This window comes from Betta splendens, chromosome 12 (genome assembly GCF_900634795.4).
Source record: "Betta splendens chromosome 12, fBetSpl5.4, whole genome shotgun sequence".
In the NCBI taxonomy this organism is placed as follows: Eukaryota; Metazoa; Chordata; class Actinopteri; order Anabantiformes; family Osphronemidae; genus Betta; species Betta splendens.
This window is the reverse complement of record NC_040892.2, coordinates 10,720,558-10,743,616: the sequence shown is the minus strand read 5'-3', so window position 1 is coordinate 10,743,616 and position 23,059 is coordinate 10,720,558. Positions and strand designations below refer to the sequence as shown.

General features: G+C 42.3%; 2 protein-coding genes across 2 annotated transcripts; both read left to right on the top strand.

The window, feature by feature from the left end:
• Window positions 1-10,030: 10,030 nt before the first annotated feature.
• LOC121202636 (NACHT, LRR and PYD domains-containing protein 1a-like) lies at window positions 10,031-10,616 on the top strand. The gene is made up of 3 exons (XM_041073120.2): window positions 10,031-10,061; window positions 10,135-10,349; window positions 10,428-10,616. Exons 1-3 carry the CDS (start codon window positions 10,033-10,035, stop codon window positions 10,568-10,570), a joined length of 387 nt encoding a protein of 128 aa, XP_040929054.1. The 5' UTR covers window positions 10,031-10,032; the 3' UTR covers window positions 10,571-10,616.
• A 272-nt stretch (window positions 10,617-10,888) lies between these two features.
• On the top strand, window positions 10,889-13,671 carry LOC129604967 (uncharacterized). Its single transcript, XM_055513673.1, has 5 exons — window positions 10,889-10,909; window positions 11,968-12,072; window positions 12,349-12,490; window positions 12,612-12,689; window positions 13,349-13,671. Exons 1-5 carry the CDS (start codon window positions 10,889-10,891, stop codon window positions 13,669-13,671), a joined length of 669 nt encoding a protein of 222 aa, XP_055369648.1.
• Window positions 13,672-23,059: the final 9,388 nt, after the last annotated feature.

The window sequence follows — 23,059 nt, the reverse complement described above, 5'->3', positions numbered from 1 at the left end:
CTCTCCTCCCTCTGCTCTCCCGGATCTTCAGACATTCTCTACCCCACAGGAACGCAAGCTCTGGCTGACGAATGGCGCCACCAGTAGCCATGGCGTTTGGTATGGGCCCGACGGCAAACCTTGCCTACCTAAACACTTTTTCCCTCATTTCGCGAAGTTGACACATGGATTAGACCATGTATCAAAGGGGGGAATGTTAGATGCTCTTACAAAACATTGGTACACTAAGGGATTTTCAATCTATGCGCAAAAATACTGTGAAGCATGTATGACATGCGCCCAACACAACCCAGGTAAGACGACTGCCAAACCACTGGCAGCTCACCCACCACCGGAAATGGCGTTTGACCATTTAATGCTGGACTTCATCGAACTAATGCCAGCAGAAGGTAAAAAGTATTGTTTAGTGATTGTTGATATGTGGTCAAAATGGGTGGAGGCCTTCCCAGCTAAACATGCTAACAGCCATGCAGTTACCAAAGCCTTGCTGACAGAAATAATTCCCAGATGGGGGATTCCATCTAAAATCAGCAGTGACAACGGCTCACACTTTGCAAACCAAGCCCTCGAGGAAGTGGGAAAGTTTCTGAACATCGACATCAGAAAACACTGCTCTTACCACCCTCAAAGCGGAGGGGCGGTAGAGAGAGAGAATGGCACTTTGAAAAACAAACTGGCTAAATGCTGCTCAGAGACTGGTCTCAAGTGGACTCAGGCTCTTCCCATTGTGCTCTCATACATGAGAATGAGGAGAAGGATGAGAACAAACCTCAGCCCGTATGAGATCCTATTTGGTAGACCTCCTATGATGGGACTCCACCCTGAGACCGAGACTAGGATTTTTCCACCTACTGAAATGTGCGAAGACGCAATGCTACAGTACTGTAAGAACTTATCCTCTGTTTTGTCCCAAATCTCCAAACAGGTGAAAGCGGCTCTGCCCAAACAGGCGACAGAACCACTGCACATCATTCAACCAGGAGACTGGGTGATCATTAAGGAGCTTCGCAGGAAGCACTGGAACTCAAAGCGGTGGCAAGGCCCCTTCCAAGTCCTTCTGACGACCAACACGGCTGTGAAGATCGCAGAAAGAGCGACTTGGATCCACTCCAGCCACTGCAGGAAGGTCCCGGATCCAACAGACGACCCTCCATCTACATCTACACCACACGAGAAAACCACCACTGACGAAAAGAATTAAGAAGGACGACCCTCGCTGTGCTCACACACACACTGAGGCGAGGCTGCGTTGACCGTTCAGCTAAAGGTGTGAGCCAAGCGCCGCCTGAAGCTGCGCCGGTGAATCACACTATCTGACCATACATCTACACACACGTTCCTGAGAAAACACACACACGAGCAGCCTTGAGTTGCCGACGCTGGACGACGTGTAGACTCTTCACATCACGGGAGTGACAGTGACTCAGACGACATTGGGAGGAAACCTGGAGGTGATAACGAATCCCAGGTGTCTCTGTGATCAGCTGATCACAACCTGAAGAACCCCAAAGAACTGTCAAGGTGTCAACAAACAGGTTGGGAACAATCTAACGCTACTATTCAACAGGAAGAAGAAGACACTGATTGTGACCCTGTTGCTTTGATCCTTATTGTATGTTACTTTAATATTTGCTCTAAATTATGTGGTTGATTTACATGTATTCCTCTCTGTGATTTTCATCCACTATTCTTAAACAAAGCATTTTATGCTCCCACTTGACTTTCACACAAATTTTATCTTCCACTGACACAAAATGACATTCATCAGACAAAACAAGACAATAGTTTAAATCAACATATAACCCTCTTCCCATTTTTGCTTGACTGAACGTGATCTGATTGATTATACTGTAGTCTTATGTCCCTGTCTTTCCAAAGCTCATACACAAGGGTTATTCTAGTATAACTACCCACAAAAACAGCTCACAATCTTTTATCCCTACGCCATTTACATTTTTATAAACAATACATTTAACGAATCATTTTTAAAGAATGCTTTATTACTACAGAATGAATGCCACGATTGACAATTTTTACTCTTTTAATGTTTGATTAATGTGTAATCAAAAGGGGGGAAATGTAATGGAAAAATTGTACTTTAATGCTTTTGGGTTCATTTCTGACTCTGCATAGTGACCATGCATTCTGTACTTGTTGATTAGATCCAGAACTGAGCATTCTCAGACAGACAATCTATCTCCCTCTCAAGGTGACCGATTGTTCATGGCCTGAGTCTGCCTTTTAACCCTGGGCTCTGGCTCCTTTCTGTCTGATGCCTCACCAGACCCAAGGCTGTAGCCTTGTTTATTCCCTGTGTAATATGAACATCTTCACCCACCGTGTGATAAGGAGATTCCACCAGGTCCAGGGAAAAAGGTTAAAAGGCAGAAGCAACTTGAGGATCGTGGGCTCTTTGCATCACACCTCCGTGGTGTGTGCACTGATCTCCCCAGCTGGTTTTTGGTTTGTTGATGTGCACGATCAACATCCATGCTTTTTATTTGCTTTCCCCATTATTTTTATTTTATCCTTTCTTTATTATTTTAATAAATCGCACAAAAGGACAACTCTCTCATCTACTTCTTTATGGAAAATTTCCACCACAGAACACACGGAGTAGATGATAAAGTTTAAGGTTTAATCCAAAAATTGTGATACAGGTGGTCCAGGTCATACAGAGTTCTCAAAGTGCCAGTACAATTCAGGAGCAGGCAGCTATTACCAGTCAGCATAAGGAAACAGGATCACGATCGAGGTAAGCAAAACAGAGGACCGCTGGAATGTGATGACTAACATGCATGACAATCTGGTGACTGGCTGTGGTGACTGGTGGTGGTTAAATACCGGTGCTTAATTACAAGATAACTGTCAGGTGTGAGTGATTAACTGAAGATGACATGGAAACAGCTGAGACGTGGGTGAGACAGGAAGTGCTTCAAAATAAAACCGGAAACTGAAACCAAAACATGACAACATGAATGAAAACAAAGTCCTTTCAAAGTAAAGAAACAAAAACCCAGATCATGACAGTATGAAGCTAAAACTGTAATTATAGAAGGATGTATTAAGAGGAGAAGAAAAGGCTGTTAGACAGTCTTTAAAGTTATTTGAGAATAACTAATAACTGTCATCATGTTATAATATAATAATATACTAACAGTTATTAATTCAATGATTAGCTTAATACACAGGTGTTATACATTTTGCATCTTTTAAACTACAGCTATGTACTGCCACAAATACAAATGGCCAAAAAGTTCAAACCACAAGACTTAGAAGGTAAGTAGGTACTAAAGTGTTTTTTACTAGTAAGTGTTTCTCTGTGAAGTCAATAAAACATAACAAGTGGTTAGAGCTCCCTCTAGGGGAAAAGGAAAAACAGGAAGTAAAAATCTTCAATAACACCAACATTTATTTAACTATTATTAATACCAACAACAACAGCCGTAAACTAGTAATAGTGAAACTTGTGATTAAAAAGAAAGTGATGAACAACATTCTTTGATATAATATTGTTAGGGAAATTGTTAGTTCCCTTTGTAAATCTTAAATAAAGCAGACACAATCAGTTGAGACCTTCTTCAGGATTTTACTTGCAAGGAATGAGCAGTTTACAGCAAAGGCAACTTCCTCTCACTGAAGACAAGACAAGGATTCAGCTCATAATATGTATTGCATTCTGGGAGGTGCATAGTCACACAGTACGTAGGAAATATTCTCTGCACAAAGCAAGCATTGGGCACATCAGATGAGGATGCTACACACTGGTACTCCCTATTTCTTGCAGAGCAGAAGGGAGAAAACTTCAAGGCTATAGCTCAGCTAACAAGGCTTCAGCAAAATATGTTTCAATGATTAAATGCAGTACTTTTCCAACATTTCCCTCCTGTTTAACATTGAAACATTCATTAAACAAACATGCATACATCAGAACAGCACAACGTCTTTTGATTTTGAGTGCAGTCATCATAAAACATGAAATAAATGTTAGAACATCGGAGGTAGGGTCAAAAGCACAGAAGCACAATATTGACAGCTTAGCGTCCATTTCCGTCGACATCGTGGAGGTTCACTTTACAGTTATCAAGCTTTAAAGGTGTATAGTGTATTTGTTGAGAGTGCATGACTGCGCACACCCTGAGAAGGCCTTGATTCACCAGCCTGATGATCATGGCCCTCAAACAGGGAATTACGCACGACGCAATCAGCATCAGAACCAAGAGAATCGGTCCAAAAATCTTTATCAGAATGTCAGTCCTTGTGCCAGACCTAAACCAATCAGACTAGGATTTGTCCTTCATTACGTCAGCCGCCTGCACATTGGATATGTGCTGTAGGTCACGGAGTGCCTGTTGAGTCATTAAGTAATTTATGGTTTCAGCTCTTAGCATGTTTGTTCCTACCCCCAACCTTGGCAATAGGGATAGTGCCACTTTCTGGCCTGTAGTCCAGAGCTTCTTGTCCATGGGAATGTCTGATCCCCAGATCCGATCACTTTCCTTCAGATCAATCTCTCGCTTCTGTAGCTGTCCCTTGGAAGTCGTCTGCTGTGGTGTCATCACGTAGGAGCCATCTGAAACATAAACAGGGGCACAGCGTCCTACCCAATTGGGTGGAAGATGCACATAGATTGTGTGTCCACAAACATAGTTGATATCAGACTGTGGGAGGGTCCCCATGAAATCAGGACCATCATAATAAGAGACACACTGAACCAGTAGAGTTAAGAGTGCTCTGTCTTCATTTAACAATAGCACAAGTTAACGTGATACTGATCAGGAGGTCTCTCCTCATCCTCCATGAGGTTTGGGAGTGGCTTAGCATCAATCAACAGTACAAGGGCAGTTAGTACAACTCCCGTGGCTGGACAGTGTCCCCTCATAGTATCTCCTTATGAGAATGTCCCTATAAGTGAGAGAAGGTACCGCTGGCTTCTTCACTGCCGTTGAGACGACCAGTGCTCTAAATGCTGCTGACCCCCTTTGTAGGCAGACTTTTCCCCTCCCTCGGTTGGGTTTTTTCTCACGGACAATACTACTCGGTTGCCTGTACCTGTTGTCTTTTACAGTGTGTGTTGTGTATCCACCGGGAGATGCCTTCGACTTTGCAGGCTGTAGGTGTTGTCAGCGTCACTCTAAACGGGCCTTCCAACCGGGAAGTTAACAGTTCTGGTTATATAGTCTGATAGCAGCAGGTAGGAAAAATCTGTGTTGTCCGTTTTCACTATAAATTCGTTCTGGTAACCCAAATCGTATTATATCTTTTACTAGAGATTTTGCTACAGCTAGTGAATCATTAGTAGTTGTGGGGAACACCTTTACCCATTTGGAAAAAAGGTTAATAATTGTCAAACGATACTTTTTACATTGACACCTAGTTAATTCACAAAAATCCAATATGCAAATAATGAAATGGGTATTCTGCTATAGGGAATGTTCTTTTTGTTTGTCGAATAATTCCTTTAGGGGTTATATTTAGAGCAAGTGATGCATCGGGAACAACATTTTTTTAGAATAATTTGTAAATGCATAAGCAGTATAGTAGTTTGTTTTTTATCCATACCACCCCCCCCTGTTGAGACATGGCAAGGCCCACGTCTCAATATTGCTGCTCCTTTATAGAGGGATGTTGGTAGGACAGGTTCCCCTTGTCAAACATAGTAATAACTTTTCTGCAGTTTGTCCTTTGAGTCCATTTTTTTCACTTTTAAGAGTGCAGTGCATCAAATGGCTATTTTTGCTGGTAGTTGTACCGCTTTTAACAAATTATTCATTAAATCACCTTCATTATAGTCTTTCCCGATGATGTCATCATGCCTCTATTTTCCCATTGACTGGTAAATATATGAATAGTTCATTGTGGGTATCTGCTATCAGTATAGATGGTAACTATCTGACCTGAGTTTGCATGTCTCAGTCAGTGCAATTATTCCTGCTGCTTGTGTTCTGTAGTGTGGGGGAAGCGGTTCTGCTTTCAAGGTCTCACTATCAGTCAGAACCGCACAGCCACTCTGCGTTTTTCTAGTTTCAGACTTTGTGCTTGGTCCATCCACAAAGACAAATACAGAACCAGGTATTAGGTTGTCCTGTAAATCTGGTCTAGGTTCTCTACTTTTAAAAACTCTATTTTGGTCAATTTTTGTCCACTTTGTTCTAAATATTTAAGTTCTTTCTTCAACAGTTGCAGTTTGTTTTTACTGACCTTGTGACTGTTCTCTGGCCGAAATGAAAGAAGTGCTACAGTATCTTTACTGCATAATTCTTTAGTCTGTGACGCCACCAGAACATCATCTACGTACAGTAATATCTGACTACTGTGTGGGGGTGTAAATTTAGCAAGATTTGCTGGCATACACTGAGAAACTAGTCGGGCTTTTACAATAACCTTATTGTAGCCTGGTGTACGTGCATTGCTGACCTTTGTGCAGTAAGTAAGCGCAAAACCAAAATTGTGAACCTGGGGGAACTGGGATGCTACAAAAGGCATTACTAATATCTATAACTGAGAAGATCTGCTTATCTGGGTGTAAATTATTCAACAGAATGTAGGGATCTGGTACCACGACTGCTCTTGGTTGTATAGCCTTATTTGTAGCTTGAAGGTCTTGTACCATCCTCCAGCCAGCGGAAGTAGGAGCTTTCTTTACTGGGAATATGGGAGTATCGCAAGGAGAGTCATCACACTTAGTCATCAATCTTAGTTCTTAACAGGGAGTCTATGACGAGTGCTATTTCTTGTTCTGCATCAGGTCTGAGTGTATTAGTCTAATATTGTCTCTGACATGACTTATAAAGTTTTTTTTTTCTACATTTGAAAAACATTGTCAAATCATTTCTGAATCTAAGTGTTACAAGCGTTCTTCATTGCAGTTGTCACGATCTGGGTTTTGTTTGTGTGTTTCCTGTCATAATCCGGTTTGTTGATCCTGCCCTACCGTGTTTCGTGAACCCTGTCTTGACTGCTGATTTTGAGCCTACCTGATCCCTGCCTGTCTTGTCTGCCCTGCTTTTCTGTTCTGCCTGTTGCCGACCTTGCCTGCCTGACCACGATCTGACGCTCGACGATTCTGGTATTGTAACCCCTCTCGTGTATGAACCTTGCCTGTCCCTGACGCTGTCTCTGCCTAACCTGGAATAAACCACCCTTTGATCACCGTCAACCTGTGTTACGCTGCGCATTTGGGTCATCATCCGAGCGTTCCTGACAGCAGTTAGCTGTGAGCATTTCTGAGTCTAAGCATAGCAAGCATTCTTCATTGCTGTTAGCTGTGACATCATCAGTGAGTGCGTCTGCGTGTGCATGCGTGTGTATCTTCATTGTGGAGTGTGTCGGTGCATTCACCTCCCTCCTCAGTGTCATCTACACTGGTACTGGAACCCCATCGGCCTCTCGCCCATCACTTTGCTCCATCAGAATCATTCTGTGGACAGTCAGCTGGTCTGTGGCCTCAGCCGTGCAGTATGGGCAGCGTCTCTCTGCCAAACTTAAAGCACGCTGTTGCTGATTGTTGATTTCCTCTAAGGTAGGCTGTCGGCACAGTCTGGGTTTTCCAGTTCAGAGCTATTATCTTTCACACCGTCATTGAGCTGTATTCACACTTTTATTTTGGATTCCAATCATACACTCTGTTAACAACCTCATGTGCAGGTTTTCCTTTTTGACAAATATGGTTAGGCTAATTTGTGGGTAATCATGCAGTCTTACACATAAGTCAGTGCCAATAGCATCCTTCACTGTCTACAGCAAACATTGTTGCTTTTGCTTCATTTCATTGATTTGTATTCAATATCTGAACATAGACTGTTAGTTTCATACATCACAAAGTATTTTAACAATAAGGAATTATAACAGAATGTTAATATTCGTGCACCACTTCCACAACGTTCCATCTAATTAATCAATGAGCTTGTTTTTTCCTATGTTTTAATTGACGCATGCCTTTATATTTATATTTAAGCACATCAATTATATTATTATTGTTCTATTATAGGTTATTTTTTATATTACTATAAAACAGTTATTAAATTATATCTATTATATAGTTTCTATGATATTTCTATCATTTTATTAATATTTTTTATGTCTTCACTTAATTTGTTCCATAGTTTTACACCACTTTAGTGTTTATTTTAAATTCAAAATCTTGTTGTGCATATTGCATGGGTTTTTAACTGGTCCCTTTATTATATTCCCCATCTCGTTCTTTTAACTGTTTCAGTTATCACAGTTATTTTATCCATCAAATTTTTTACACAATTCTACTTTTTTAAATTTCCATCAAATCCAAATTTCTTTTTCCACTATGGTAAGTTATGTATATATTATTATAGTCGACTGAGAATCACTTTTAGACATGTATTTGGAATCACCTTCAAGGTTTTCACCCTTAGTGTTCTTTAATTTGCTTCACTACGAGGATTGAAATCAACGATCAGTCACAGCGTTCACATAGATCATCGACTGTGCCAAGCTTCTACAGGAACTAGTTTCCTGCGGACACAGCTGTCTCAGTAAACCAACCTCTCAATTTTGATCTCAATCAGACACACAACACAAAAGGTCTCTGAGACTTCCTCTAAGAAGTTAAAATTCACTTAGAGACCGACAAACAATAACACTTATTTATATAGTCTGATTTACTCCAGCTGACCACAGAGTTTACGTTGACACCGTCAGGTTTCCACTCTGCCGCTGCTTCAATCAGACAAACTATCATTAATCTATTTTACGAGGACCCCGTCCTCTTTTACCTCGTGACCTTGTCACGAAACTTTTCTGAAGACCCAGTCTTCTTTTACCTCGTGAGCCACTCACGGAATTCTTATGAGGACCCGGTCCTCTTTTACCTCGTGACCTCGTCACGGAACTTTCTGAAGACCCAGTCTTCTTTTACCTCGTGAGCCACTCACGGAATTTAAGATACCTTAGGATTTACTCTTTTCATACTCGCCTGATCTGTGTCCTGGCCCTGGTTCAGGATCCCGTCACCTCGCCTCGTCGGACCACCAGCCGACGTCTGACCTGGGCAGGAATTCACCTCCCAGGATTTTCTGCAGGTTCCAAACCTGGCTGTGCACAGACTTCAGTCGCCGGCTCGATGTCCCGGCAAAGAGAGGATCTTGGGATCCCGGACGAGCCCCCAATTATGTTAGGGAAATTGTTAGTTCCCTTTGTAAATCTTAAAACAGACACAATCAGTTGAGACCTTCTTCAGGATTTTACTTGCAAGGAGTGAGCAGTTTACAGCAAAGGCAACTTCCTCTCACTGAAGACAAGACAAGGATTCAGCTCATAATATGTATTGCATTCTGGGAGGTGCATAGTCACACAGTACGTAGGAAATATTCTCTGCACAAAGCAAGCATTGGGCACATCAGATAAGGATGCTACACACTGGTACTCCCTATTTCTTGCAGAGCAGAATGGAGAAAACTTCAAGGCTATAGCACAGCTAACAAGGCTTCAGCAAAATATGTTTCAATGATTAAATGCAGTATTTTTCCAACAAATATCTTTCTTTATTGTTCATCTCTTACAGTGTGTTGGGGTCATTATAACGTACTATTGGTCCTACTGTAGGAGCCAATATTCCCCTTTTTGTTGTATTGTTTGATGGTTGTAATAACATTATTGAGCTTACAGACTTATAGTTAACTCAATCACAGGTGACAGGACAGGTGGTTTAAGGCAAATTATCACAATGCACCACAGGACTAGAGATCATGTGTTTTTTTAAAGCTAAATTATAGGACACTTATGACTACAGACGCTAGAATCATAAGACATCACCATATGAAACTACCAATATTGTAGTGCATCTACAATAATCTACAATCCAGTTCTCACTATTTTGGTCATTGCCAATCCATCAGCTCTTAAGTGAAACAAACACAGAGCCTCCTTTATCAGAGACCACAGACGTGGTGAAGGTCAGTAAAGCAGTGACACTGTAAATTATGATCTTGTGAGACAGAGGGGCAGCTCTAAAATCACTTTTTTGCCTTTCCAAAATCCAGAAATCCACAAATTTTGATGATTGACTCTGAAGAAACTTCATACAGGTGAGAAAGTGAAACCTCATGTGCAGCACTTGACTTTGCCTCATGTGTTAATAAACTGTGTTCTGCTGTACAGGTTCAGCGTCCAGGGTCCAGGGACGTACCAGTGTGCTGTCACCCGGCTGGTGTTTAACATGACTCAGCAGGGGCAGCTGTCATACAGGATCATTCAGTGGGACGAGAGCCTCCTGCAGTCAGCTGGAAAGACACCTGCAGGTCCACTTTATAGCATCCAGTGCTCTGAGGATGCTGTGTCTCAGCTGCACCTCCCTCACTGTGAAACACAACCTGGTACAGTAACATTCACACATGTGATAGGACATTATCGTTAGTTCAGATAACTAAACATTGGTCTCTGTGTTTTAACAGAGCTCATCACTGGGGGCCTGTCTGTTGTTCACTTTACTGATGATGGAATGAGTATCCTTGAGCCGCTGCTTATAACAAACACTCATGTGGTTGTGGATGTCCATCACTTCTCTGCCTTTTGGCTTGGTGTGGGATCTATTTAAAGGCTTGTTAAACAACCACAGTATTCAAGGCCAGGTTCTGCTGTTTCATCGCAAGAAAAATCAAATAGTCTATGTGTTCCTGCTGCCAGAAAACGTCCCTTTGAATGAGGTAAAAGCATGAGTTCATAATCCTAAATGAACACAGAATGTCTTTGTATCCTAACAGAATCATCTAAACTGAAACAATACTGAATCATTATCTCGTTATGTCATTAACACTTGTTTAATGTTTAAAGTGTCTGTGGCCTGCAGTTTCTGATTGTGTTTATGGTGGTCGTGTTGATTTTCACAGATAACTCTCAGATAAATAAGCCACAGATGGATAAACTCTTCATTGATGTAAGATCACCAAACACTCCTAAATCTCAGACTAGCTTTTGACAGTGTGGCTCAGTCTGAACAAGTTGGACAAAGATCTTTTGCCACGGATCTCTCTCAGATATACTTGCCTACAGTACCTTTGTACTGTTGGGTAAGAGCTTCACTTTCACCCATGTAGAAGGCTCACACACCATGGAAACTGCAGTGATTTTAGAGTCGAGTGGGTGTGTAGCTCAGATTGTCTCACAGCAGAAGAGGGAAAAGACTTCCAGTGTTTCAGACTCTTAGGGTGTAACAGTCTGTCACTAGAGGAACTGCTCAGAGACATCATTGTACCGTACTGTACAAGGGGTGGGAGTGGTTCTCCAGCATAGATGACAGCTTGGCTACCATCCTCCTTTCTCCCACCTCCTGCATTGTTTCCAGGGGCATCCCCAAGACTGAGCTGGACTTCCTGACCAGCTTCTCCACTCTCCTCCTGTCTCCCTGTTTGTGTTATTGCTGAATTTTAATCCTTGAAACTAGTCATTTCTCCTTGTTTCCTAAATCGCTTCAGCTGCAGGTGCTGTGTCTGCTGTTGTAAGAAGAGCTGTGACTAGTATGAAGAAACACATAGTTACTTAATGATGTTCCTTAGATTAATTCATTGTAAAAATCAGATGATAGATTAACGTGGTAACTGTATTAGCGTTAGCGGTCAACAGAAACTGCAGCTACCCAGCTCTGCGCTCTCCCCCTTATTCAACCTGCAGGAGCAGGTGAGCGGGTGCCTGTAATGGTATGAGTCACAAACACGTGACCTAAACAAACCAATGACAGCATATGGCTCCTACAATCATTGTCTTGTCCCACAGTATCTGACTGACCTTCTTTTGCTGTACACTTCATCATGCTGATTATTTTATCCTTTTATGTTTTATTTGTTCTTATCTTTGTGTAGAGCATTTTCATCAACTCAGTTATTTTAAGGTGCTTTATGAATAAAATTTTAATTGGAATCTCAAAAGCAGCATTAAAATCTAACAGCAATAAAACACAGTAGCTTTGATATGTGCTTGTGTTTTTCATAAAAAAAGCAGCATGAGGATGCTGAACACATTGTTACAACTTCTTCCTGTCTCCTCAGTAAAGGTCATACCTACAGTCTGCACTGTCCTGAGGCCTCCAGAGTCCAACCTGCAGTAAGTATGTTAAAGATGGTCTGTGTGATCAGCTGAACACCTCCTATCTGTTCTAGGTAGGAAGTGTGAGGGCTGGAGAAGCTAGTGTGTGAAATATCACCAGTGCCATAAGAAAGCATCAGGGCTCCTCTGTTCTCTACTGGTCAGGAAGCAGTGTTTTTTTTTTTGTTTTTTTACCAACTCACCTAATAATCACCTGTTTTCACTCTAAACATTACAATAAATAAGGGATAAAGTTGCCACAACATTGTGCTGTGAACATTTTTTTGTTTACAGGCTTCACAGTTCAAGAACAATTATGGACCAAATTATCACCCAGCCTTTGAGATTCGACTCAGCGTAAGTACCGAGGAGGCAGCTGTTACCATCTTAGGCCAGAAGAAGACACCTGTGTGGAGCTACCATGCAGAACTTACTGGTAAATGAGATTCACCGTTGTCACTAGAGCCACAAGTGCTGAAATTCAGAGCAGCTATGGCAAAACACAATTTGTGGGCCAGTTTATTTTAATGTTTTTTTTTCATTTGTTCCTTGTTCAGGTTTAAGCTCTGCATCACGCTCAGGCCTATCAGTCTCGTCCTCAGCCACAGAACCAGACTCAGTCCATGAACGTGGAGGTGAGAGTTTGAGTTGACTTACTTTAGTAATAAGAAGTATGTGTCTAGTGAGGCAGCAGGAGGACGAGGCAAGTGTGGAGTCAAATAAGGGTCGCATACAATAGCATATAAACTGGGGCTCTACCAAAACACACACACACACAAAACAGAAAACTACACACAGAAATTACGCTTTTTAGCCATCAGGCTCTTAGCGATGTCATCCAATGTTTCAATGCAGTTGTCAGATAGAGCTTGGATTTCAGTGTGGGATCGCGGTGCTTCCTGCAGAATCTTTCATGAGCCCAAATGTTGCCGATACCAAAACTTAGACAGAAAGCTTGGTCTGAGAAACTTACTGTACTGTTTATTTAGTTAGGACCATGACTTTACAGTGCCAGCTCAGTGCACCACTGCTCACTCTAGTGGCTTCACAAGTAGGTAACGTAGATATTTGGACCAATAGCAGCTGCAGTAAACTACAGCCCCTGTGACTCATATGAGGACAAATGGTTTAGATAATGCACAGGTAAATGAATTGCTCGTTACTTTCTCCACATAAAAGTTTTGTTTCCAGCATGATGCTGTAGTTGACAGGGTTTAATAAGGCTTTACAGTTTTGGTCCAAAACAAACATTTCTAAATCAAGTACTATTCAGGTACTTTTGTCTGACTTCCAGGTTCTGGCCCAAGTGGACAAACTCCACCAGGGCCAGTGATTCTCCAAGGGGAGGAAGAGAAGAAACTGTTCTCTGTTAGGAGAGAGTTTATTAACAGAGTCAGCGATTCTACTGTTCAGCGCTTGCTGGATCGTCTGCTGGAAATAAAAGTCATAAACAACCAAGAAATGGTGTCGTTGGAAGAAATGCCCAAAAAGAAAAAAGCAGGAGCACTAATTGACATGGTCTTAGGAAAAGGAAACGCAGCCTGTAAAATCCTGTTCGAAAGCTTGTGTGTCTTAGATCCGTTTCTTTCCGAGACACTTGAGCTGAAACAAAAATAACAATTAGTTGAGTATTAAAGACAATGAGTATTTTTGTCTTCATGTACCGTATAGCCTGTTTTACATACAGTAAATGTCACAGAGTTGCTGTGATATTCACATCACCACATTACCTTACTGTATGTCTCACGGTAAAACTAGTGTGTGTGTGTGTGTGTGTGTGTGTGTGTGTGTGTGTGTGTGTGTGTGTGTGTGTGTGTGTGTGTGTGTGTGTGTTTAGGCTGATTCTTAAATACTAAATTGAAAGTTGTTTTCGAATAAAGATACAGTACATTTTTAAAACCTTTTGAAAAAATAATCAAGATGGATGGATGGGGGTTTTGATCTCAAGTTTTGGTTAGAGTCTTGGATATATCAAAGAGTAAAAACAAAATCGTTTTGATTGCAGTGGTATCTTTTATGTAGTGCCAGATACTCCCTCTGAAGACCCTAATAAGCCAAAAAAACATGTTAATTTTAATTAATTTTGTCCTGCCATTATAAAACCGTATAAAATATGTTCTGTAATTTCATCTTCTTTTATCAGCATATTTGTCATTTTGACTGTATTTTACCAGATCCAGCCTATTTTAGGCTTTTTGTATTGTATCTCGCCAGTTATATTTTTTTATATAAAGCATATATTAAAAATGTGTATATTTACTGTAAGCTGATCTATTTGGAATCAAGCACTGATGCTGAATATTATTTAATTTCTTCCATTTTGCTTACTATTATTATTAATAGTGTATTTTAATATTATAAATTGACTGTGGTGGGCCTGGTCCTTGGTTGATGTAGTTTGAACTATGAACTACAAGAACTATGGCAAGGGAGAGAGGGACATGAGCTAAGGCAAGGTGTGATTCAACAAATTATTAGATACATTTATTGACATCTCAGTGAAAATGACAGTATCAAAAATCTATATTTTAATTTCTAATGTTGATGACACAGTGAGCTTTCTGATCTCTAAATGGGAAGCTGATTTCAACATCACTAATCACATGTTCCGAAAAATATGTATTCTAATTAATTCCAACTGACAGAAAATACAAATTTACAACTAATTGAACACTAATAAAAATCCTTCATAGAACACATTATACATAGAACACAGTTCCTGTGAGGTGGCTAAGGCTAAGAATACTAAGAGACTGTATTCAAACTTGTTGGACCACAATCACCTGGATTTTAGAGAGACAAGACATCTGCCGGATTAAAACTTCTCAACAGAGACCCAAACGGAGCTGCAGAGACATCTCAATTGGAGCAGCAGCATCCCATCCATGTGATCAGTTCAGCTGTTGTCATTCTACTACACAGTCTTTCTGTATTCAGTCACCAGCCTTACACCAGTTCTTTTCCAGATGGTCAAGTCTTACTACCACGTTCCAGCGCTCTCGCTTTACTTACCCGCCGTTTAGTCCTTTTTGATAATTCCTAGCCTGAACCTTAGTTTTTAGCCTGCTCCACCTGATACCGACCTGCTGCCTGTGTTTTTGACCACACTCTTGCCTGCCTCCTCTGTACCACTGCCATTCTGCTATCGTGCTTTTGACCATTTCCTGTATCCTGACGACATCTGTATTAAACTCCTTCAACTTACCTGTACGCCTGTAAGCTGTGCATGTGGGTCCACCACCGTGACACATCTATTCACTCACTTTATAGTCTAATGCTTTTACTTCACCAGCGACAACAAAGATCCTGCAGCCCAGACCCAACAATGCAGAGACATATGTTAACAATACATCTGATGCTTCTTCTAGCATCCTGCGCTGCCTCCAGCCTCCAGTGCAGATCAAGAAGAGCCTCTGGATCTCAACCACATACAGTAGAGGAAGTGACTTATCACTGCTTCCTCTCATTGTTGTCCTTCCTGAGTAGAAGACAGTCAAGACGATACATGTCTGTAAGCGGTCTCTGGCGGATGCAGGTGTGTTGGGTTAATTGTGTAGGATTTTAAACCGTACCTTGACTTACCATAACTTCAATAAATATATTTGATGTTACATATATCGTCTACTTTGTATTGCTTTATGTTGAAGTTCCACTGTGATATTGTGAATAAATTGGTAAAATGGTAAAACTACTAAGGATATAACACCTGAAATGCTTAATAACATGCTGATATCGGCATAAATATACATAAAGGTCATATCAAGAAATCTTACTGGACCCTATCAAGGCAGAAATGTTTTACTAGGACATTTGAAAATGAACAGTGCAACAAAAGGAAATCAGGAATATCACCACCATGTCTGCTCCTTGATGACGCTGTCCAGGAGGTCCTAGTTTGGTTTAGACCAGGGGTGTCCAAACTACGGCCCGCAGCAAATTCTGAAAATATAATTGAATATTGCCCGCACGTGGCGCTTGAGCTCAACTCTGTTGCACTTCTCAGTTTCAACACTAGATGGAGCCAGTCACAGAAGAGGTGCTTCTCCCCCAAACAAAATTAAGCAAAGAAAAATATTTACCCCGGGTCTCCAGAAATGGCAGCACCGAAGAAACGCAAGATAGCAAGTGAGTGTAGAAGATTTCAAACACTGAATATTTCTTCAAAGAAATCAACGGAAAGTGTGTCTGTTTGATTTGCAATTACGATGTCGTAATGAAAGAGTATAATGTCCGTCGAGACTATGAGACCAAGCATCAGAGCTTCGCACTGTACACAGGTGCCGAACGAGCACAGAAATTCAAGCAAACGGCAGCTAGCCTGCAAGCTTTTTATTCGTGCTAACAAAATACAGGAAAACAGCAGCAAGCTAGGAAGTCGCACAACTTATTGCCCAGCATGGCAAACCGTTCACCTCAGATGGTGGTTTCATAAAGCAGTGCCTCATCAAAGCCACAGATTTCAACAACGTGACCTTGTCCAGAAATACAGTGGTGCGGAGAATCGAGGCCTTGTCAGCTAACCTGAAACTCCAGCTGAGAGAAAGCTTGTGCTTTTGATTTTTACTCGATAGCGTGCGATGAGAGCACAGACGCCACAGACAACGCATGGCTTTTAAGTTTTTGGCGGGGAGTCGATGATAATTTTTGCTGTACGGAGGAGCTGCTTGATATGATGAGCCTAAAACGCACAACGACAGGTGGAAATGTTTTTGACGCTGTGTCAGAGGCAGTTGAAAGGATGGAGCTTAAATGGGACAAACTCAACGGATGGAGCTCCGCCATGACTGTTGAGCGCAAAGGAATGGCGTCCATGGTGTGCGTCAAGGTAAAGACTTTATTACAGTATAAAATAGTACTTTCAAGCACTGCTAAAACCCAAACTATACAGTAAAAATACACAGATCTTTGTGTGCTGATAGTACACTTCTAGTAGAACAAGGAGAAAGTGGTCTGAGCCTGGAACTTTGCACCAAAGTCAAGTTAATAATCATCAAAGTTGACTGTATTACAGTATGACATTGTAGTTTTAAAACAATTAAACAAACTTTCACTACTCGGCAACAGCCAAAGGGCGACTCCAACCATGCGACTTCCCTCGGTGTCCTTGCATATCCAATAGGGAAACCCTGCAGCTCAATTTTATCCCTCAATTAGGATGCTGGCTCTCCCACCTACTGGGGAAATATAGTTGTTAGGGAAATTGTTAGTTCCTTTTGTAATTCTTAAATAAAGCAGACACAATCAGTTGAGACCTTCTTCAGGATTTTACTTGCAAGGAGTGAGCAGTTTACAGCAAAGGCAACTTCCTCTGACTGAAGACAAGACAAGGATTCAGCTCATAATATGTATTGCATTCTGGGAGGTGCAGATTAAATGCAGTATTTTTCCAACCTTCAGTATTTTTCTAACCTAATTCAGCAAAGCCTCAATCAAGGATCTGTAAGCGCCAGAGAAAAGACTTTGTTTACAACTGCTGCTTCTCGCACTCCCCGACCCAAAATCTACCATTTGTCGTCGAGGTTGATGCCTCGGACTGTGGGGTGGGAGCAGTACTATCCCAGCGTTCGCCTTTGGATTCGAAAATTCACCCATGCGCTTTTTTTTCAAAGAAACTTTCTCCCACTGAAAGAAACTACGTTGTGGGCAACCGGGAGCTGCTGGCAGTCAAGTTGGCCCTGGAGGAATGGAGACACTGGCTAGAGGGTTCGACTCACCCCTTCACTGTTCTAACAGACCATACGAACTTACTCTGAATAATAAGGCAGATGCTCTGTCTCGTCTTCATTCCCCATCTGACCCTCTGGATAGGTCAAAGTTCATTCTCCCAGGCTCAGTTAGGTTGGGCGCTGCACGCACCGGTTTGGAGAAGAGTGTCATCGGCGTGAATCAAGGTAATCCAGCCCCTTCAGGTTGCCCTGATCGCTGTCTCTTTGTCCCTGCAGAACTCAGGTCACAGGTCTTGCAAGTCTGTCACGACTCTCGCCTCGCTGTGCATCCGGGAGGCAGCACGCGCCGTACGAGCGGTGCTCCAACGTTTCTGGTGGCCTACAGTGCGGAAGGATGTGCGAGAGTATGTTGCCGCCTGTCCCGCATGCTTCAGGTCGATGGCTGGCCACCAGGCTCCAGCAGGGCGCCTACTTCCCCTGCCCGTTCCCAAACGCCCATGGTCTCATTTATCCATGGACTTTGTCACTGGGCTGCCTCCTTCCAACGGGAACACTGTGGTCCTCACGGTTGTGGATCGATTTTCAAAGATGGGGCACTTTGTTGCATTCCCCAAGTTGCCATTGTCCTCTGAGACTGCTCAAGTGATGATTCACCATGTTTTCAGGCTCCACGGCATCCCGCAAGATGTGGTCTCAGACCGGGGGCCTCAGTTCACCGCCAACTTCTGGAGCGAGTTTTGTTGGCTGCTAGGTGTGTCTGTCAGCTTATCATCAGGCTACCATCCCCATTCCAATGGGCAGGCAGAGCGTTTGAACCAGGATCCTGGATCCCGCTCTCCTGCGGGAGTTTCACGCTGCCCAACCCGATCAGCCCTGTCGGCCGTTGAGGAGGGGGTACTGTTATGTCGGCAGCTGGGCTTTCTGGTTTTGGGCTTTTATTATGGTGGATTTTGTTTTGCATCCGGTTGTTTCGTTCCTGTTCCTTGGCTAATTGATTGTTTTCACCGGTGTTTCATTAGTCGGTCTATTTAGCTCTTCCGTTTTCGCCGCATCCTTGTCCGTTTATTGTTTGCTGTTTAAAGCAGTCCAGGTTTGACCAAGTTATTGCCTTGTGATCATAGATACCACTGCTGTATTTTGTTTCACGGTGACTTAGATTTTGTTTGTTTTGGCCACGCCAGTTTTCCGTACTTAGTACGCCCTTTAAGTTTCCTGTTTTCTCTGTTCGCACGGTGAGCATTTTGCCCGTGCTATTTCTGACTAAAAGAACACTGACGTGAGGACGGTCCTCCCTAGGGGTCCGGCTGCGCACTTTATTGTGCGCAGGGTAACATTTTCGTGACAGAACTGAGGGATTCGCTTTACTGGTTCACATGGAACAAGGGCTGGAGTGGTCGCTTCCTGACCATCAGGAACAAAGGCAGGAATGTCCATCTTCAGCCCATCAGGAACTAGGACTGGAGTGGTTATCATTGAACCATTCTGTCTGTCTGTATCTGGAAGTCCCACAGGATCTTGGCTCGCTCGTTTTCTACCACCTTGGGAGGTGTTTCCCACTTTGACCTTGGGGTTTCCAGTCCATACTCCGTGCAGATGTTCCTGTATACTATGCCAGCCACTTGGTTATGGCGTTACACACAGGTTGGTGTGTCGCACCCTGCAGTCTTGGGCGACTGGTGATGTATGTATGTATATATGTACATACACAAGTCACCCAAGACTGCAGGGTGCGACACATACTTATATATGTATATGTATGCAAAGGTGTACTCTCAATGGCAGGGTAATAACAGCAGAGCAGACCCACCAAGGCTGGAAACTGAACAGTACAGGAACAGTGATGCCACCCTCTCCCATATAAGGTATATAGGAGAGGGAGGCATCACACAACAGTGATGTACAGTGGGTGATGGATCTGAGAGAAGACCACAGCAACCTCCCTGAACAGAATCCAGTGACTATCACCGTGGCAGACATCCAACAAAGAGTCTCAGGTATGAATAAAACTGCACAGCCTATTGGCTAAAGAAGCTCACTGCAATCCATGAGCGCCTGGCAGCTCAAATGAACCAGCTGCTAAGGGATGGGACTCACCTTGAATGGCTGATTGAAGGGCGAACGATCCTGATAATGAAGGATCCCTCAAAGGGTACAGTCCCATCCAACTACCGGCCAATAACCTGTCTCTCCACAAAATGGAAGCTCATGTCAGGCATCATCGCAGCTAAGATAAGTGGGCACATGGGTCAATAGATGAGCGAAGCACAGAAGGGTATTGGTAAGGATACCAGAGGAGCCAAACACCCACTCCTCGTTGACAGAACAGTCGCTCAAGACTGCAGAGTATGACACACCAACCTGTGCACAGCCTGGATCGACTACAAGAAAGCCTATGACATGATATATCAGGGAAAAGTACAGTATCCAAAATCTATATCTTAATTCCTAATGTAGATCAGACAGTGAGCCTTCCAATTTCTAAATGGGAGGCTGATCTCAACATCCCCACTAATTGCACGTTCTGGAATATTATAAGTTATAATTTATTCAGAATGACCAAAAATACAAATTTACAACTAATACCATATAAAATATTTCATAGAACACAAAGGATGTCCCAAATGGGTCTCACAACCTCAAATATTTGCCCTCATTGTACAGGTAACACACCAGATAGATTCCTACATGCATTCTGGTCATGTTCACCTGTGCAGCAATTTTGGCAGAGAGTATGTGAACACCTGTCAACCCGATTAAGCTGTCCAATCTCAGCGGCCCCTGCACTTTGTCTTCTAGGAGATATACAGTAGGCTGGTGGATTCTGGGCTGGCCGCATGGGTCCTCTGTGGTGTGGTGGCTACTGAGACCGGCAGTCCGGTGCTGGACTAGGGCCATTTTGAGGGTTGGCGTGTGCCTGTCTCCGGGGAGCGGAGGCGGGCCTCTCTGCCAGTGTGCGGGAGCGGACCTGGGGGTGGAGACCTGGGTGACCTGTGTCCTTCTGGCTGTGTCTGCCTGAGCCCGGAGGGGTGTCTCTCCCTTGGGGCGCTGAAAGTAGAAACATTAACAAAAGTGCAGGAACCTTCAGTCTGAGTAAAGTTAGGCATTATACGCATTAAAGAACTGGCTCATTAGTTAAACAAAGGACTGTGAGAAGGTGTGAAGACCACGTCCCCCATGAAGGACATACTGTATAATGTAGAAGCTCCTTGAGAAACATTTCTGCTCTAAAAAAATGTACACAACTTTCAGACAACCTGGTTTAGAAAATGGTCAAATGAACAGGATGTTTACAAAATCTGTAAATTAAACTTGCTAAAAAGAAAGCGTTAAGTTTATGGCTTCAGGATCTAAAAGTTTCCTATATTAAACCACCAACTAACAAAAACGGTTTGTTTTAAAAAACTGTGAGTGGGAAGTTGTGTGCTTTAACCACTAGGCTCTTTGAAGTGATGGATCTCTGAAGAATCTTCTGTTTAAGTAGTTCACACTTGTACACACTTGTACACCCAAAATAGTGTGTCCACTTTTGTGGTAATTTAATTTATGCAAGCCAAATGACTTGTTCATTTAAAAAAAAGTAGTGATGATTTGGTCACACAGGGTTTTTATATTTATTGTCTATTAGAACAATAAGCATGAGCAGCACTTCACGTAGGAACCTTTGTAAACCGGAGCAGTTGCACCTCGGTTGACTGCTCCGCCCACCCTCAGATGCAGTCTTGAGGATGAACTGAGCAGTGTCTTGATTGCTGCAACAACTTACCTGTGTTTTCCAGGTTAGTATTCGATTGAAAACAACCAGAAACTACCTCTCAAGCGTTTATTTTGTGAGTCAAGTGTAATTGCGTTTGTTTAAGGTTACTTTTGGGCAGTTGTGCCAAGTTTTAGAGTTTGGAAAGTCGGCGCGAATTCGACGACGGTAATTGCCGACAGGTGTGGCACTGCAGGGTATTGCGTACCTGAGCGTTGTCTTGCAGGAAGGCTAATCTTGCAATGCGTAATGATTCAGCTCCTGTTCACTTACTGACATGGAAACAGTGTTTAAACTTACTCTGCTCCACTTTTTGAGAATGTATGTAAGTATATAACGGTATAGTTTATTACAATTAAGAGTTTAGTTTGTGTGACTGTTGAGAGATTTTACATTTCCATCATTGATACATGTGTGTCCAAAAATAAGTGCTTTAGTCCAGTAAAGTCAAGCATGTGTAAGCAGTATGCTTAAGTACAGTCGAGTAACACTGTGAATTATACTATGTGATGATGGTATGTCCTTAACCATTAAGTACTAGTGATGGTGTGCACTTTTGTTTAACTGAAGAAGAATATTTCTTACAATACAATAGTGTTATATAAGGAAATGTGAATGTGATGTATGGGAAATGTCCAGAGTTGAAGGTTACAGACAGTGTGACCACGAATGTCAGTTATGAAGATTGAAAAAGACACAAATATTATTATTATATACTGTTGAAAATGTAACTGTTCTAATTATTTGATAAAGATGCAGTCTTTAGGATGAACTGAGCGCTGCGTGTCTTGATTGCTGCTACAACTTACCTGTGTTTTCCAGATTGTGTCTTTAACCATTGTTGCTGTGGTACCATTCCTGGGACCCGTAACAATCACATCGGCTAACAGCACTGCAGGACTCTGATGCTTTGGGGAGAAGGGGGTGGTGTGAAACGAGTCTAGTGCTGTGGATTCGTCGTTCTGTCTGAAAAGAGGCTCTCTATTGTTATGTTCATTTAAACTTGATTAGAAGATTCAAATGCTCTTTTTTTTTTAATTTAAAACAGCTCCTGAAGCAGGCAGACCGAATATATAGAATGAGAATTTAAGAATTTCATTAGGTACATTTGTAAAGTCCAATTCAACCTAATACAGACAGTAACTGATAAACCTCCAAAAGGTAGTTTGGCAGCTGTGGCAGCGTGAGCTGCCGATGCTTATCTATGATTTAAAAAAAGTAAGTTCAACATTCAACTTTGACATGAAGTCAACTTTTCAAGTTTTCTCCACTTTTTAGTTGACTGTATAGACAGACTATTGTCTGTCTGTTTGTCTGTCTGCCATAGCAAACGGTGTAGAACTGACATTATCAGATCTATGTCCTGTTCTCAGAACTGTGCCTATACTTGGTGTTTGACCGTAACTCTATAGGTGAGATACTAAAGCTCCACCTTTTGGTTTTACCCTGGAATTGCGTCTTTGATGCTAAAATGGGGGTGGCCTCAATAACATTTTTAACACTTTCCTCAGACAGACCAAGGAGGGGGGCTGCCGACAATCGGCTCATGAGGGTGTGATAAGTGTGTGATCAGTGCCGGAAAGGGCAC

What these genes read in the sequence shown, in the direction of transcription:
- LOC121202636 (XM_041073120.2), top strand. Translation starts at nt 10,033, where the DNA reads ATGATTGACTCTGAAGAAACTTCATACAG. An exon ending in TCTGAAGAAACTTCATACAG is followed by an intron (nt 10,062 to 10,134) that starts GTGAGAAAGTGA and finishes TCTGCTGTACAG; the next exon opens with GTTCAGCGTCCAGGGTCCAG. An exon ending in TCACTGTGAAACACAACCTG is followed by an intron (nt 10,350 to 10,427) that starts GTACAGTAACAT and finishes GTGTTTTAACAG; the next exon opens with AGCTCATCACTGGGGGCCTG.
- LOC129604967 (XM_055513673.1), top strand. Translation starts at nt 10,889, where the DNA reads ATGGATAAACTCTTCATTGAT. An exon ending in TGGATAAACTCTTCATTGAT is followed by an intron (nt 10,910 to 11,967) that starts GTAAGATCACCA and finishes TCATAAAAAAAG; the next exon opens with CAGCATGAGGATGCTGAACA. An exon ending in CTACCATGCAGAACTTACTG is followed by an intron (nt 12,491 to 12,611) that starts GTAAATGAGATT and finishes TTCCTTGTTCAG; the next exon opens with GTTTAAGCTCTGCATCACGC.